The following is an 18,083-nucleotide window of genomic DNA, read 5'->3' as shown; positions in this document are numbered from 1 at the left end:
CCTGGAGGTATTCAGGAAACATGTAGATGTGGTGCTCAGGGACATGGGTTAGTGGGTTAGGTGGTGTTGGTTTGACGGTTGGACTTGATGATCCTTGAGGCCTTTTCCAGCCTTTATGATTCTATGACCATACCTGCTCATCATAGCAATCCTGTTGTCAGGGGAATGGTGTTCTGTTTCTTACCCTAGCACAGTGACTTGACTAACAGGATTCATCTTCCGGAGTTGAGATACCTAGCCTCTCTCAGAACTCAACAGATTGGGATTGAAATGTTTACTGCCTTGTACTGCTCTATTGCCTTGCACAATTTACAGACTTGGGCTCTAATCCTGGAGTAGAGTGGTAGCTGGAAGGTGGTGCTAACTCATGTGCTTGCCTAAAGCAAAGCATTTTGCTGTTTTATTCACAGCATTTGATGATGAAATAGTTTCTACAGATGTCTCCCGCTATATTGAAGATCCTGGGTTTGGGTACAAAGACTTTGCAAGGCGAGGAGAAGACCATCTGCCAACATTCAGAGCTCAGGTACCATCTCTATATAAAGTACATTCACTCAAAAGAATGTTTGTCTATCTCATTACAGGGCAAATAGCATAAAGCGGCTCTAGCGGGGCATGTTTGTTGCATGCTCCTTTTCTTGTCCTGGTCCATTAAATAACTCCAAGCTTCCATAAATCTACCTGAGATGAGTCTTGTACTATTTGTAAATCTCAGACGAGGGAATCCTTAACTTTCAGTCTTACTCCAGTAAGTACCACAAGTAACATCTGAAAACTATAGAGCATATCACTAAATCTGGAATAAAAGTGAAGGGTAGAAAAGGAAGAAAGAAATTCTCCAGATGTTGCAGAAAAAAAGTCCACTGGAAGATCTCTTTATTCTTGTCGTTTTATCAAGTACTCTCAGTCCAGTGGTTACCAATACCTAGATGGATATATGTCTATGAGAGCAGTTTGGTGAGTATCATTCACATATATGCACCAAATCACTGGACTTTGAATGTCAGAAAATAAAAGGTGTTCCTAAATATGATTACTGAATTTTTTTGCTATAATTGAGTCTATTTTTTTTAGTGCTGTTGAAAGAACAGCATATATATTTTACCTGTATATTGCCTTACATATTGGCATCTTTTTGCATTACCAGACTCATGAACTTCATGATATATGTAATAGGAAGGACATTCTAGATGGTTCTGCTCCAGCTTATATAGTAGATTAATTAGCAGTCTAGTAATAAATTGTAAGCAATGGATGAAATCTTAAATAAAATCATAGAACTTCAATTAAAAAAACAGTGGGTGCAGGAAAACTCCATGGTCAGGAAATGTATCTAAGACTGTAAAATAAAGAATGCATGATCACTCTCAGGAAATGTATTTAGCCATATAGCAGTCTCTGCTGATCTGGGTAATTTACTCTGCGGTCTTTATATGAGCCTAAAGTGGGTAGATACTGCCAAAAAGAATAAGTCAGAGTCAGTGCCTGTAAATCAAACGTTCTGCTTCACTACTTTAGGAGCAGCAGGCTCCCATGGAAAAAAAAGCTCTACAGAAGTTGAAATTGGAACTAAAATTTAAATAAACAGGACACATTCAAAGGAGTCACCTTGATAATTTATTAGTATGTCCTTCTCTTAAGCACATAGATGTATATATCCACAACCTCCCAAATGCTCTGCTATTAATGCTATTTAAATTGCAGTAGCATCCCAAAACCCTGCAATAAATCTAATCCTCTTTCTGATAAAGCAAGACTGCCTTTATCCCTGTAGGTCTACATTTAGTAATAGAAAAAGGTATTCCATGCACAGCAGAAGGACTGGAAACTTTTTTTCCTTTTTCATTGTTAATGTTTATCAGCTGATGGTAGTAAACAGCACTTGCTCCTCTCCTGCGGCTTCTAGTTTTCAGAGGCTTTTGTGATGCCCCACGTGTCCTGGGCACCTTTACAGAGCTGGTAGGTACAGCACACGTCTCACAAGACATACAGTGGCGTGTTTCAGATGTCACTGAATACCTGTGTTAGGCAGCTGAATAGTGTCCCTCCTACTCTTCCCCTCTATCATCATCAGGGGGCCAGTTCAGCAGACGTGCTTGGAGCGCCTGGGTGAGGACCCTTGCCCAGCAGTACCTTTTGAGAACAACCAGACACAGGAAGGACATGGAGACGATGCCCTAGATTGGAAAGATGGCATCAGTGATGGAATGACTAAACACTTGCCAAGGATGTGGGCAAACTAACACATTCTGTCTAACCGCAGCGTGGAGAGTAGTTTCACACTGCTCTGAAGCAGGGTCGTTCTCCGCTGCTGATGCCATGCCATCGCTCTGCAAAGATTTTCCATTCCTGATACAAGCAGTCAAGCTTTTTTCCTTGAGATCCAGGTGCTTGTCTAAGACTAAAGCAGCCTGGATGTTGTTAGTTTGTCCAAGGACTGTTCAGCACTTCACCCAGTGATTGTGCATCCTGGCTGGAAGTAAATACTCCATCTCTGCTCAGAGCTAAGCATCAAAACCTCCAAGAGTAACAAGTTTTTAAACTTACAGGCCCATCCCACATAGAATGACACTGATTGGAGTGGCACAGCAGACAGAGAAAAATTGCCGTAGCACCTCAGGAGAGGCTTGGGTTTTTTTCTCCTGTAGGTTAATGGTACCCAGCTGGAGGTGGGGTGTCGCGGTATGATATTGATTGCCGGGAAGCCTGGGGGAATGGAGCAGGTGATATGGATGAGGGATTCAAAATGCAAATATTTTGAAGAGAATAAAGTTATAACTAGCAGACAACAAAAACTATTGAGCTATAGAGAGGATCATATAGGGACTTCACTTCACTTGTACATTTATATATTTCCTTCTCTTCCTGCAGGACTATACTTGGGAAAATCATGGCTTTTCCCTTGTAAACAGGCTTTATTCTGATATTGGGCATCTCCTTGATGAGAAGTTTCGGATGGTATATAACCTCACATATAACACTATGGCAACACATGAAGATGTTGATACAACTACGCTAAGAAGAGCTTTATTTAACTATGTCCACTGTATGTATGGAATCAGGTATGGCTAAATATCCTCTGGTTTAGGAGTGCATTTTAAACTGTGTAAACAGAAAGAAAAATGAGCCATGTGAAGAGCATGATTTTAGACTTCGGGTGTTGAAGTGGAGATGGTACCTCAGTCTGGAAATTAGAGAGGTTTTGCTGGCATGTCAGTATAACTTTTGCTTCCAGTAGAGAAAAGGATTATGAATCAGGATGGAAATTGTTACAGAAATGTCTTCTCTGAAGCCAGCCTGTATCCTTTGTTCAGAAAAGACAACATCCTAGTACTGAGCCTTTCAGATCCTCTGTTAGCAGGTGGTTTCCTAGCATGGATAGTAAATGCTCCAATTCAGAAACTTAGGAACATAATGCTGCAGAAGACCATGCTTTTAAAAACTTATATCCAACAGAGTGATTGCCTGTGTTATTTAGGTATGATGACTATGATTATGGAGAAGTTAATCAGTTACTTGAACGCAGCCTGAAGGTTTACATAAAGACAGTGACCTGCTACCCAGAGAGGACTACCAAGCGCATGTACGATAGTTACTGGCGTCAGTTCAAGCACTCAGAGAAGGTACGTATTTTAAAGCCAAACTGACTTCACAGAGACTCCCGTGCTGTTTAAAAACAAAAATATGGTGACACCTAAAAATGGCAGTATCTGTCAAATGAACTGTTTGTAACCAGAGGAAAACAAAGGAAATTAATTCACTGAGTGTTAGATATCAATTTTACAAAAACACTTCTTAGCGTACTGGAAATTGTGATTCTTTTTTTATTATTATTTTGAGTGACTTCTCCATAAAATTGAACTGACAACTGTAAAAGAAAAGTGGATAAACTTGGGAATGCAGAAGTAGTCAACTATGCCAATACTTGGGATTTGGGGATCAAAAAAGACCTTGAGTCATACATATATATACACATATGTAATCTTCATGGTGTTTTTCATCAATAAAAATGTCAACATGTCTTCAGATAGCCAAGTTAAATGCTTCCTGACAAGGGTTCAGTGCTTGTGTGCCTGCTAGCCTATCTGGCATATAAGCTGTTCCTTATTCTGTGCTCCTATGTAGTGGTCAAAGGTGGTAGTAAAGAAAACAAAATAAAATTCATAAATAATTAGTACCATTAGGATACAAAAATGGTTTTATTGAGACTTCTCAAATAGAAGATTGCTTAAAGCAGCAGTTGAAGCTAGTTCCTTGCAGTCCAGGGTGTTGTCTAGTGTTGGTGTACTACACAGCGGTCTCATGAGGAACGGGAGTCCTGCAGCAGGGTCCAGGGTGAAAGGACGTAGTTTCTTGCAGTGATACTTTACTAAAGGTTAGAAATATTAGCCTTATTTTAGCCTAAACAGTGTTGCATTCAGAGGTGAACTAAATGGCTGATTTAATTTTTAACAGGTTCATGTCAATCTACTTCTAATGGAAGCTCGTATGCAAGCCGAACTTCTGTATGCCCTTCGTGCCATAACTCGTCACTTAACCTGAAGCGTTCACTGGGCAGGAGTAAAGGAATTATTTACTGAGTATGTAAAGACCTTTCGAAATAGATACACACCAGAAACTGTTTGTGATGTAGCATCAGGTTATTCAATTCTCTAGTGTCAAAGTTTAGCCGTGCTTCTTGACGGCTGTAATGTGCAATGACGTGTTTTATTTTCTTGATGCTTAACATTACTAATGATAACAAAAGTAACACTGAGGAGCACTACTCTGCATTGTTTCCGGCTGGATTTCTGCACAGTGGTCAGGATCCTGAAACTGTTTTTATTATATCCAGTCCTAGCGCTTTGTTCTTTAAGCACCAGAGTGAAGTGCTTAGAGACTTCTTTTTCCAAGCAATCATTTTTCAGATTAGTGGAGTCCAGCAGAAGATCAGTTCTGCCTGTCCTGAGAATGTACCACCATGTCATGACTCGTGACAGAGACACGAGGGCTGCGTTGCATTGAATTGCCCACTGGATTCTTCTGTGTCTCCTGGAGAGTGCTTGCCAGTCACTGTCTTACTACAGCAATTGAAGGTGATGCGAGATGTGGATGCAAACACTGAGCACACTTTAATGTGAAATGAATCATGATAAATCCTACAGCATGCTACTGAAGTGCAAAATTCATCTGCTTTGTTGTGCCCCTTCCCAAGAGAAGAAGGCTCACAATTTGCCATTTCAGCCATACTTACTGTGTTCCAGTCATGCGTAATCTTGTTTTACTGACAGTCACCCTCAGTTGTCCTTGCAATATCCATGCTCATCACATGTTGCAGTTTGTTTAATTGGCACCTATAAAGTTAATACACAGGCTGACCAAAAATAGGGTTGTGGGGTTTTTTGCACTCTCTTCTTTCTCAATGTTTAAACTAAGGAAAGTAAAGGAAGGCTAGCATATCTGTTCTTTCATATTGGATGTATAGAAATTTATTTCCCATAACGTTTTCATAGCATGAAATTTTAATATGCCAAGTTTTAAAAGTTTCTATGCATTAGTGTGAGTGAACAAAAGAAAAGTGCAATATTTAAAAAGAAAGCAAGCTTTTTTCCCTGTCATGCCACTGCTAAAGTGTCCTTCTTATATAGCCATAAAGAAATTTTAAAACCAAATTTCTTTATTGTCTAAGGCCTAGCAGTTTTGTTTTAGCTTTTACGGCTTAAGACAACCTGATACTGAGATGCCAAAGCATCCCCAAAACAAAGCATTCTTGGACAACTGGTAATATTGGGGAAGGGAAGAAATAAGCTGCCAAAAATGTCACACTTTTGTGCTGTTTTCTGTTGCTTTTGACTAATTTTTAAGAGCACAAAATGTTGATATTTATAGCTTTATTTTGTATTGCATTAATGAACCAGTGAAGTGCCTAAAGAGATGCTTAAACTTACCCAGTAGGATGCAAGTTGTCACTGCTTCAGCTTTTGTCTGTTGGTTTGGACTTTTCGTATTTCTTTGAGGAGGGTGACCTTTATTTCTATTGCATACATTCAAAACTAACTGGATGGGTTTATTTTTAATATTCCATTGGATTGCAGAAGTTTATACAGGATTTTTTTCTATTGGTGATTGCAGAATAGTTTTTAAAAATACTATCAGTCATATTTTAACACTTTTCATTGACAAAATCATGGACCAGTACGCTACTAAAGTTAGTTTTCTCTCTTTTTTTCCCTTTTCCTAGTACCTTGCTGTGACTTCGCTTGTTGGTTTTTTCGCTTTATCTGTCTGTTCCAGATTGGAAAGCTAAATGATTGTACACTTTTCTGCACTTTCAGACTGCAGACTCTGCATGTGAAAACCTTTTGAGGAAGAAATCAGTAATTTATTTTTTTTTTTTTAACGTAACGTTGGCTATTTAGAAAACTACCGAACAGACAGCATCGGACTCTCTTCCAGAGAGAGCATTGGGTAAAACATCAGATTTATTTCTCTTGTATAGCTAACTGCAAAGATTTCTCAGAAGTGTTGAGATGCTCATATGTATGAACTTCAGTTAACTTTCTAAGTTGTTAAGATCCTTGTTCCTCCCCCTTATGACTGTAGTGGCCATACCTAATGGCTTTTGTGCATAAAGCAGTTCTGCTGAGAGAAGTTTTCATGCAATACTACTTTTTTTCAAGGAATGGGAACTGTACAGTACTACTTTAAATTCCTTTGCTTTGAAAAGTCAAGTAGTTCTCAAGAAGCACATCTGCGCTCTGCTCAGGAGGTGAAACTTGATTTGAGTAACTAATATGATGGCTTAGTTTCCCTTCAGAAATGCAAGGACTCTTAGAATAGGTTGTTCTATGTTTGGAAACATGAGTGCCTTTACTTCTTTCCTTATGAAATATACTTGCCAGCTCAAATGCCTTCTGAGCAAAGTACATGAGCAGATTTGAAATACAGAAACCATAAATGGATTGCTTCATAAAAATTTGTAGTAAACCAGTGATTTTTCTTTTTTAGAGTTGCCATATCAAGTCACATATGGCCTGCAAGACATTCCACCATAGGAAATGTCATTGTACAAGTAGTTTGCTATTCTTTTTTTTTTTTTTTTTTTTTAATATTAAATGCAAACTTGAAACTTCTGGAAGCATTTTCCACGTGGCATTTTTTTCTAAGTATTGCATTTACAGTGTAACAATTTATAGCCTAGTTTTTATACTCAAATTTATGATTTTTAATAGATGTTTGTTCAGAATAGGTGTTTAAAGTCAGACAACTCTGCCATATGCTGTACACACGCTTTAGGCTCACACTATGCCAAATTTTAATGTGCAAGTGTTCTTGGAGGTTTTGCATTTTTAAAGCACTCATGAATGTGAATCTTTACACTTTGTTCATTAATATTCTTCTTAAGAGTACCGCAATCGCTGGACGTGTAGATACTCTTCCTCTGTGTTCCTTTATTGGAATTGATATTTACCAGCATTAATGTTAGTCCAGAAAATACCAGTCGTGACCAATATAAAAACAAAGTGTACAGTCTCCTGTCTACTGAAGAGAGAGCTTGTTGGGTACAAATTAACCAGCTAGCACAGGGAATGCTGCAAGTAGAGAACAGAGCTTTTGGGCATGGACTGCTTCTTATCATTGCAGAATTGCTTCAAAACGTGTGTTGCGATAGAGTACATTCTCGCTGAAATTGCTCCATTTTTTGGTAATGAAGAAAGGTGAAAAAGATGCCAATTGGAGAAAGCATTTGCATTTCCCAGAACACACTACCTGCAGCTGAACATCAGAAGAGTGCCATTGTACAGGAACAGAAACTGTTTTAAACTAGGGTACGGTTTGTGCAGATAGCTACTAAAGCTAGTTTTGAGGTATCCTATGAGAGTTTTGGTGAGCTGTAGATGGATCTGTTTTAATCAAGACTGAAGTGAAACATATTTTCTTTGTTCTAAAGCCTTCAGTATAATGAAAAAGATGTACTTCCAGCTTTATGAGTTAAAAGAATTGCCCCTATCAGCTCTTCCTACATATTGGATGAGGCTTTGAGCAACCTGGTCTAGTGGGAGGTGTCCCTGCCCATGGCAGGGGGGTTGGAACTAGACGATCTTTAAGGTCCTTTCCAACCCAAACCTTTCAATGATTCTATGATTAAAAAAACTTTTAAGGCCAGGAAAATCAGAGGTTGTAAACAATTAAAAATGTAAGTCTCTATAAATTTAGAACAGAACAGAACAAAAAGGAAAACATTTTGCTTCTCTTTTACTTGAGTGCAGAAGGTCAAAGTACCAGATTCTTCAAAAATATTTTTGTTCGTAGTGATGCTGATAGATGTTTTAATGGGATTTGGAAAAAGCAGCTAGTTGCCTAAATTTCAATAGGAATTGAAGCACCTAGGCACTTAGTAAAATCCTACAAGGTGCCCACTTACATTTTTGAGTCAGATTTTTAAAGATACTTAGTCACCTAAATTCAACAGAATAAAATCAATTTCCATAGAGATTAAAAGGAGTAATGTGTAGCAGATCCATGTGATTTACAGCAATTGTTAATGAAATGGATTGTTTTGGGGACTTAATATAGGCTTAGAGAAATCCTTCCAAAAGCAGTTAAACTGTAAGCTGTTGCTCTTGCAGAACGGGGTCTCGATGTTTCTCATGCATGTGTGTTTTCCATGGACATAGGCATGCATTCCAGGCTCACGTTCCACAGTTTAGACTCCCTTTTACAAGAGATGGGTTATTTAACCTCTGCTTGCAGAAAAGATTTATTGGTGATAGCAAGAGGATAGCTTCTGCCCAAACTTTAAAGTTTTGGCCAGAAGGAAATACTCCAAATCTTCTTGATTTCAAGTGATTTTCTTTCAGTTACTTTCCTTAGATGTTTGGATCCTTCTACCGTAAAGAAGGGGCGATGTTGCACAAAATGGAGGGAGAGGGGAGTGGATTCATTGTGAATGAACTTTCCCAGAGCTGATCTGAACACAAAGCTGTAAGAATTGGTTTGCCATTAGCAATCATTCTAAGAGCTGGTCAAAAATGGCAATTTTCACTGTCTGAACTTCAGATTTACTCTCCCTAATGTCTGCTAGCACTGTTTGTCTGAAGAGATGCATCCATCAGCTTTCCCACAATTGGGAATTGTAAATGAAAATTTTTGACTCCAAATGAAAATGAATTTAGCATTTCATACCTACTGCATAGATCACAGGTGTGGGAGATGGAGAGAGCACAGTAGTATGAGGAAACTTTAGGAGCATCTTGATCAGTGTTAATTTATCCCTTAGAGCACATTTCTTGGCATGCGGTCATGCTGCTCCTCCAGCACACATCAGGTGTCTTTTGCAGACATTTAATCCTTCTGCCGCTCCTCAGGGGTAAAAATTATCATTTTGCAACCTGCCACCGCTGCCCTGCATCAAGTGCTTCCTATCTTCCCAACGCACACCCCCGAGCAGTCACGCAGGGACAACCCCCAGCTTTCACCCTGTAAAAAAAAAATGCTAGATTCCTGTATCACCTTTTACTATTGGCTTCAGAGGGTCTTTCTCATGTTCAGAAACACTTAATGCCCATATTAGGTTTTTTCTGGACAGGAAAAGTCTAAATCTGGTTTGAAAGGATGACACTCAGTACTTGCATACAACATTTCAGTAGCTTTTACCAGTAGCGTGTCAGATCCCATCACTGGAGTTACAGTAATAATCCAGTGGATCCACTAAGGAAACGCTTTCTTTGACAAAACTCCTCATACTTGAGCCATTCAGCCATGCAGGTTTCTTTGAGGGACATCTCGAGGGGGTTTGAGGTCCTCTTGTGCCAGGCAGGCTTACGGGGCTGTTGGGTGGGCAGCACCTTGGTGCCCCGCAGCTGAGCAGACCGCAGCTGGCCTCTGAACAGGTGGGTTTGGGTTTCTCGGGATAAATCAGTTATCTTACAGGATAAATCCAAAGGCATGCCGTGGAGTGGCTGCTGGAGATACAGGCAGCGTTGGGTGTTCCCACAAGTACTGAGTATCATCAGGGCTCGTGGAAACAGAAATGTGAATTCTGCTCTTGTTCCCGACAGTGGTTAGAGGTGTTATAGAAGATGACAATTAATGTACTGATGGAGGGGAGCAAGCCACGCTGTCAGCATCAGAGGGTACAGACCACAGGCACTCTCAAGGGAACACAGCCAGCGCAGGGCGAGTTGGCATGTTGGTCAGTTGAAGAAACTTCACTGACGTGTCCGGGAGGTCCTTGTGTATGTCTGTGCGTAGGGGAGATGGTGGGAGATGCCTCCTTTCGAGGTGTCCGGAGGGCTTCTGTAGGACAAGAGCTGGGACCCTTTCCTTACTCCACAGATGGAGCAGGGGAAGGGAACCATTCACCATGCACACAAAATGTGCCACTGTTAAATTTCATTTTCCTGCCCTCATCAGCCTTTTGAAGGGAGTTTTCAGACAAAAAGGGTGAATCACCAAGCGTTGTGTCTCCAGCTGAGAGGTCTGGGGGGCAGCGACAGCAGCAGGTCCAAACACACACGATCCAAAACTGTTTTTCATTCCCCACTTCACGCTCATGTCATGCCACAGACCCAAACCTCTCCCTGCAGCCCAGCTGCCACACACCTGGGTGGCTGCAAGAGCGTCCTGCCTGGGGTGGTGGGAGATGCAGCCACTTTTAGGGGAAAAATAATAATAATTAGGCTACAGCCCTTGGACTCTGTGAGGTGACACAGTCAGAAATCTTTTCACGACTGTGACCGGAACTGGATATAAACTGTAGCTTAAAAAAAATAGGAATTTTGTAAACTTGAAATGTCTCGGGTTTACCCTTTTCTCCTTTTGCTGGAAAGCCACACGATGAATGTATATGCTTTATCTTTCTATCCAACATAACTGAAAATCAGACTGCCAACTCCTTGTTTTGTATTAGCCTTTTTTTTAAAAAAAAAGGAAAGTTTGTGAGCAATATATGTAGCATGCTGTGAACGTCTGTTTTGATCTTTATAGTTACTCTTTAATCCATCAGTATTAACACCAGTTCTTTTTTGTGTTCCCTTTGGTACTTCGTATGCAGTGTAAGCAGAAGCTGTGATCGGCTTTGCAGTCCTGTGCCGTGTTACTGTAACTCCTTGATTTTTTTTAGGAAGCACCTGACTGTGGGCCACCCTGGGGCAGGCAGCGTGCCCATACACGACTGCCACTTTTCAGTCTCTTGTACTATGTATAGTTTTAAGTAGAATAAGCTTTTTAACAGAATATTGATGCAGTTTATGAGTCACGCAGGCTGCAAGTGTCTGGTGTGTGAGAGTCTTTGTATTTATAGTTGTTGGGGTTTGGTTTTTTGTTTTGTTGTTGTTGGTTTTTTTTAATTCATAAAGTAGCAAACTTGATAAACATAGCCACTTTAAACTGCTCTTGCTAAACAGACCCTGCTGTAGATAAAATACCACTGTAGATACAGGGAGGCACGCCGGCAGACCTCTCTCAACTGGGGAGCTGAGCCCCTCTGCGAAAAGCACAGTGAGTCAGTCTGAGCTGCATGGCCGCCCTCCATTTGGTCACATTTGGACCCAAACGCCAAGAAGGCTGGGGTCTGATGTGTGTTTCAGCCCCCCCGTGCCCACAAGTCTGCTGCTGGCTGCCCCCCCGCAGTCCGCTCGCTGGTGCACGGGGGGAACATGAGCCTTGTTGGCGTGGGAGGGATGGATGGACCAGCCGCTGGACCGAAAACTTAGGCATGGTGTTTCTGCAGCCAAAAAGCTTCCAAGCCTCTCTGGAGTGCAAAAATTAGCCCTTGATTTGCTGTCTGCAGAGCCCAGCATGTTGGGGTAAGAAGCGGCGTTGGCTCCCCTTTTGGTGGCCGTGGGTCGAAGCCCCCTTGCCTGTGGGCTGGGGCGGTGGCAGGCAGGGCAGGGCAGTGTCCCATTGCATCTCCCACGTCTCTCCCTCTGGACGGGGGGTAGATTGTACCCAACCCGGCAGCTGTCAGCTTCTTGCCTTCTCCTGTCAAGGCCACACAGGTGTTTTGGGACAGAAGATTAAGGACAAAGCTCTGATCCTGCCACTCCCTCCCACCACCTTGAAGCGGGGAAGCTCTGTGGGTCCCACGGTCCCTACAGCATCCCGTGGGCAGGTGGCACATCACCTGTCCTGCCTCCCAGGCCACCAGCTGCGCTGAGCTCTGGAGAGATGCCACGGGCTCCGTACTTTCACAGGAGGTTTGCCTGCAAGGTGAGGCAGCTGCTAGGAGCTCACTGTGGGTTTCCACAGCAACTTTTAGAATTTTTTTTTCTATTGTTGCTGGTTGGGGGTTTTTTTGTTTGTTTTTTTTTGCAGAGGACAGACTGACCTAGTGGGATGGATTATTTTTTGTGTGTGTGTGTGACTTTTGTTAGTTTTTAAGTTACCCGACTTGAATTTATCTGAACAGATGCAGAAGGAACTTTTTTTTTTTGTGAGTTAAGAGACAAAAACACATTTTTAAACAAAGGAATCATGTATTAACATTTTAACAGCAATTCATAAATCTGCACTTTTTATGAGGTTTTGAAAAATCTATTTATAGGTACGGAACAATGGGGTTTGTTTAAAACTGTATCGCATTTATACTTGCTGAAATTACTTTCATTGTTATCAGTAGGAATTTCATTGGTTAAATAAAACAGATAAAACCTGTCTCCTGTTTGATCCATCATTTGCCACGTACTGGGGAACGTGTCCCTGCAACACAGCATCCTGTGTTTTGGGAAGAGATCCAGTCCTGGAAGTGTTCTTCCCCTCCATGCCGTTATCCTCTTTTTTAATCTATGTATTATTTAATATGTAGATTATTTAATCTGTACCTAGATATAGATAATAATTCTATTTAATCTATGTGAACATAGGTCCTGAAAAATGTATAACACTTGCCCAAGGGGATGCCTTTTAAACAGGCAGGTGTCAGTGATGAGGGATGGGGTGATGGGCATCATGATGATTATTAGATCATTAGGTGATCTGTAGGGTATGATTCTGTGATCTTCGCTCTTGATGCAGGGCTAGTCACCTTCCCCTTAGAAACTTGTTTTTTGAAAGCCAGGGGCAGTGGGATGCACCAGGAGCTGCTCCTTCCCTCTTCCAGGGAGCCCTGGGCGAGCCCTGGAGCAGGAGTGAGTGACAGCCATAAAACCATGAAGGAAATGTGAAGGAGAGATGTAATGTGTGCCAACGGCTCCTGGCAATGCCAAGCTTATCTAGCAGCTGAATTGCTTTAAGCCCCCAAAGCGCTGCCATCTGCCCCATCCAGCCCTGGGGAAGGGAGGCACGATGCTGAGGGATCACCGAGGGGGGTTGTCCTGGGTTGTCCTCATATCCCCTCCAAAGAGACAAAACGGCCTAACACAGGCAGCTGGGGGTTTTGGGGTGGATCTTACCGTCCATCTGCTGGATGCTCAGCTGGCCTGGCCTCGCCTCGCCCTACAACAGAAATAACCTCCCAAAATACCTGAAAAACCCATTTCCAGTTCTGCTACAGGCAGCGTGTGCCCTGAAAAGGGCTGTGACCGAGGGCTGTCACAGCACTGCCATTAGCTACTGGTGTCTTCAGCTGGCTCAGCTTCATCCTGCCCTGAAAAAATACACTTACCACAATAAAAAAAAAGTAGATCTGTAAATATATAAAGTGCTTATTTATTTACTTTCAATGAGGGTTTCAAAATAGTGAAAATATCCATCATCTCGGATGCAGGCAGAGCTTCCCACCCCCTTGCAGGTGCTGCGACTGTCACCTCTAGGTGCCGGTATGGCTCTGGACTGGAGGGAGGGTGACTGTGTTGCCAGCACCATTGTGAAAAAGACGACATGCAATACTCCTCAAAGCCAAGGGCTGCTGCAGGCTTCCTGTTTCACCTCCTAAGGGTCCCTCAGAACAGGCAGGACCCAGGACCGTGCCCTCCTCACACGAGCCCAGCCCCGATGCTGGTCCCTTTGCCTTCGCCCAGCCCTGGTGTCAGCACTCGGATGGGGTGCCTCAGCCCTGGCAGAAGACAGCCCTGCTCCCCAGGGACCCCGGGCTTGCCCTGCACCTCATCCTCACTCCTTCAGCCAGTTCCCCTCAGGAAAGCCAAAGCCAAAACCATTTGTGTGTGTTGGGGGTTCCCCAGACCTTCGCCTTGACCATCCTCCCGGGGCCACTACGGCTCTGCTGCCATCCAGCTGCACGCCCGCTGCCTCCTGCCCCAAGACCCAGCCCGTGGCTGGAGAAACCCAGACACACGAGGGTGGTGGCAGACCAGGGACTGTGTCACCAGGATGCTCGTGTGCACGCACTTGGTGGCTGCAGGACAGACTCCCTGCACCCCACAGGTGACTCCCTGTGGGATTCCCCCCGGGATCTGGGAAAGGGCTGTGCCTTGGGTAAGGGTGTGCTGCTCCACACAGGCGGCAGGTCCCTGGGGAGACCTGTCTGGGAGCCACCCCAGGTCCCTCCCCAGCCTCCCGGAGCATGGAGGGACACCCTGGTGTGCCCTGTGACTGGCCACCCCCAGCACCAGATGGAGCCAAGCAGCCATGGGCAGCAACAGGGTCGCCCACCACTGCCAGCAAAAAAAACCAGGCACCCACTCATGGCTTGAGCAAGCCCACATCTGTAGGGCTGGATTCCAGCCTCTTCCCAGTACTGCCTCAGGTTCCTTGTGCCACGGCCTGGGAAGAAATGGTGACCAGCCCCAGACCCCCGTGCAGGGCCACGAGTGGATCCCCTCTCCCAAGCGTTTGCATTAATTGCTGCTGAAGCGCACCCACCAGCACATGACTTGATCTCAACGCTGCACGCTAAATTAGCCCAAATTATAGACCATGTGGGAACATGCAATCCCCCCCCCCCCCAATAACTTTTAATTTATCATGATGGAGCAATCTGGTGAGGCATCTGGACAGCAGAGCAGAGGTTCTACAAATCCAAGATAGAATTATAGATGTTAAAAATAACATCACTCATCCCGCTAAGGAGCTCATGTAAATATAGTTGATTTTATGTAAGCTTTTCAATGTAGAAAAGAAGATAATCACTGGATTTGTATTTCTGCTACATTAAAACCCACCCTCTGCATCCTCTGCATGTGCTTTTTGTCCTCGGGCTTTCAGCACCTTGGAGCAAAACTGGAATGTTTCCCACCTGCAGGAAACTGCTTTTGCAGAAGGGAATCCCTCCTTCTCCTCCTGCCTGGGGCTGGTGTTCAGAGAATCAAGGTGTTCCGGGAATAAAATGTTTCCAAAAACTGGATACAGAAAATAGGTGATTTCAGCCAAAACACAAGTGTTTTAGCAGTCATAACCTGCAACATTCAGTGTTGACTTGCCCAGGATTGACTTCCCCATCAGTTGGCTGCTGCAGCGTGTGACCCCACAGGTGAAGTTTTAACCCCAGAGCACCTTTCCCAGGTTGTCCCCATGGTCTGCTGCCTCTCGTGATGCACCGAAAGCTCCAGGAGGAGAAGAGATGGGCTGGGGAGGTGATGCTGCCCGAATACAGACTTTTAATTTGTCTTGCTAAATGACTTAGCTGATCTCTCGTCTTCCTCTGCAACTGATGGTGAGATGGAGAGACTCCACCAGAGGGTGGCATCTGCCCTGAATCAGCTCCTGGGGGAGGCTGAGCCACCGCCACCCTCCATGGCTGGGCTGCAGCATTCAGCTCACAGGGGATTAAACTCCAGCTCACATCTGCAGCACAGCACAGGGATTCTGAAAAGCTCAGCTGAAAACACTTTTTATTAAATTGAACTAACCCCTAGGGTTTTTTTTCAGTTGTCCCACTGAAAAACAAAACAAAACAAAACAAAAAAAACGTAATTTTTGCAGAAAACAGCAACAGAAACAGCTCAGCTGGAGGCATTCTTACCAGCTCTAATTAGTAGACCTAAGTAGAAACCCCCATCACCACCGAGGTCCAGAACCTTGGTTCTGTGTCCCCAGGAGTCCCAGCAGTGCCAGCAGGACACGTTGTGGGAATGTGCTTGGTGCTGAGCACCTGCATGTGCTCACAGCTGGGAACGGGTGATGGAGAAGGAGAGAGACTTTGAACACACTCCTGAGAGAAATAAGGGACAGCTACCAGGTCCCCACTCCACCAAACCTCCCTCTGATCGGGCTTGGGAGGATGATCTGTGGCATTACAGGATCTGGGGATGGACAAAACTATCCTCCATCCTGGAGCCCAAGCACATGTTCCTAGTCCTTGACGATACCCAGCATCTGAGTTGTTGACTTTTTTTCTTAATTGTCTACTGGTGGGATGATGATCCTCAGAGACTACTGATGCCTCCCTGACACCAGAGGCTAGTTGTTACCATTCGAACCTCTTCTGCAGCCAGCGGGATCCGTGGTCTCACAGGTCCTTGAGAAGGCAGCCCCTTTGCTCTCCATGAAGTAACTCGTCTCCATTTTGCAGTACAATGGTTTTTTCAAGTGTAGGCTGTCACTTACACTGCAAAGGTGAACAGTGACATCCCACAGGTACCTGAGAGGGAAGGATTCACTCAACCACCCCACAAATATTCATGTTTTCTATGAACTCAAAAAATTGTGGATCAACTACTTTAGGGGATGGGAGCACGCCACACAGGTCAGGCCAACTCGTAGGGTTTGAGGTGTCCATGGTGGTTAATGCCAACTGTTGCAGCAGGACCACACACAAATCCCCTCCACTGCCCAAATGTGGCTGCGAGTGCTGGGGGTCATTTCCAGCAGCACTCAGGAGGCACCCGCCTCTGGTATCATTCCTACCTGCACGGAAGCACTTAGTGAACCAAGTGACTTCCAAGGGGCTGTGGGAAAGACCATCCCACCTGTACAATCATCTAGGTGACCCATGTCAGTGGAAACCTCAGAGGTCTCCATGGGTGGGACAAACCCTATCAGCCACCAACCCCAACTAAGCTTCATTGGCTCCAGCCTCAGGCATCCAGCTGAGGTGCCCAGGTGAAAGCCTAGTGAGATATTTGTACTGAATAGAGGGAGTCCAGTGCCTGCAGAGAAGAGATTTAAAATGCCTACACTTGGGTGGCATTAATCCAGATAGTGATGTCTCCTTGAGTCTATTGTATCATCCCTCTGGGGCTGCTCCACTCATCTCAGCAGCTTGTTGCTGTCAGGACTCACTTCTCAGCCATTACTCTTCATACTTAGCTACTGGCCACTTGGTTTGAAACATCCCACATCCCATCCATCTGCTGCTCTTCTCCCACCAGCAAGGAGCTCCCATGGTTCCTCTCCTGCCCACTAGCATCGCCCTGACCACCTGCTGCAGCTCCTGGCTTTGGTCCATAACCATCTTCCACCAGCAGACATGGGGAGGTTTGGCAAAATACACAATATCACAGCAGTGAACAGACAGTGACATCTGCTCCAAATGTCCATTCTCCACCATGTCAAATTAGTTTAAAACATCAAGTTATTAATAAAGATGACAATGTGGAGGAATTTGAAGCCACTGCTTCAACTTTGCTTCTGGCTCAGTGGAAAATGGCTTCTACCTCCCAGGAAAATGGTCACAATTTCAGTATTTTTGGAAATGAAGCAGGTTTTTTTCACCCTCACAAGTGGGAGAAAATGACACGTGAGCTAAGATGGGCCATGGCTGTAAGGGCACTGCTCTGAGACGGAGACAGCCACGTTCACGTGCCAGACCCAGCTTTAGGCAGGAGTGGGTACTGAATGTCCACGTTCAAACCTCTAATCCAGACCCTGGGCTGCTTTTGGATGATTCTGGTCCTGGATGATTCTGGTTCCAGCCTGGACCTTAAAAATCTTTTCCACTAAAAATGGAAAATTGACATGAAAAGAACCCTGTTTGATAAATCACTGTGTTCTGACAGAATAATTTCATTGGAGATTTTCCAACCAGCCATAACCCTAACACCGCTGGAAAGTCTGTAGGCCTTTCTGCTTGGCTGGAAACACCAGGTCTGTGGAAATCAATGGCAGATGTTACCCAGTGTGAGACCCATTCCCAAACTGAAATAAGTCCAACAGCCTGGGAGACTGCAGCAAAGAGAAATCATCCCCTGCCAAACAGGTGGGATCGCAGCCTCGGCAACACCCACACTCTGGACACACCTCCCAGGCAATCCTTCCTGGCCAAA

At 44.0% G+C, this 18,083-nt stretch overlaps 1 protein-coding gene across 1 annotated transcript in view; it reads left to right on the top strand.

Annotated features, from left to right (window-relative positions):
• Window positions 1–5,400, top strand: part of SESN3 (sestrin 3) — a 14,147-nt gene extending 8,747 nt beyond the window's left edge. The window contains exons 6-10 of the mRNA XM_010080403.1: window positions 411–526; window positions 2,872–3,062; window positions 3,479–3,623; window positions 4,456–4,580; window positions 4,908–5,400. Of these exons, the coding sequence (XP_010078705.1) occupies window positions 411–526; window positions 2,872–3,062; window positions 3,479–3,623; window positions 4,456–4,542 (539 nt within the window). The 3' untranslated portion in view covers window positions 4,543–4,580; window positions 4,908–5,400. The remainder of the gene's footprint in view (window positions 1–410; window positions 527–2,871; window positions 3,063–3,478; window positions 3,624–4,455; window positions 4,581–4,907) is intronic.
• The last annotated feature ends 12,683 nt before the right edge of the window (window positions 5,401–18,083 follow it).

This window comes from Pterocles gutturalis, unplaced genomic scaffold, assembly GCF_000699245.1.
Source record: "Pterocles gutturalis isolate BGI_N339 unplaced genomic scaffold, ASM69924v1 scaffold14014, whole genome shotgun sequence".
NCBI lineage: Eukaryota > Metazoa > Chordata > Aves > Pterocliformes > Pteroclidae > Pterocles > Pterocles gutturalis.
Note: the sequence above shows the minus strand (reverse complement) of the source record. Positions and strands in the feature narration are given on the sequence as shown.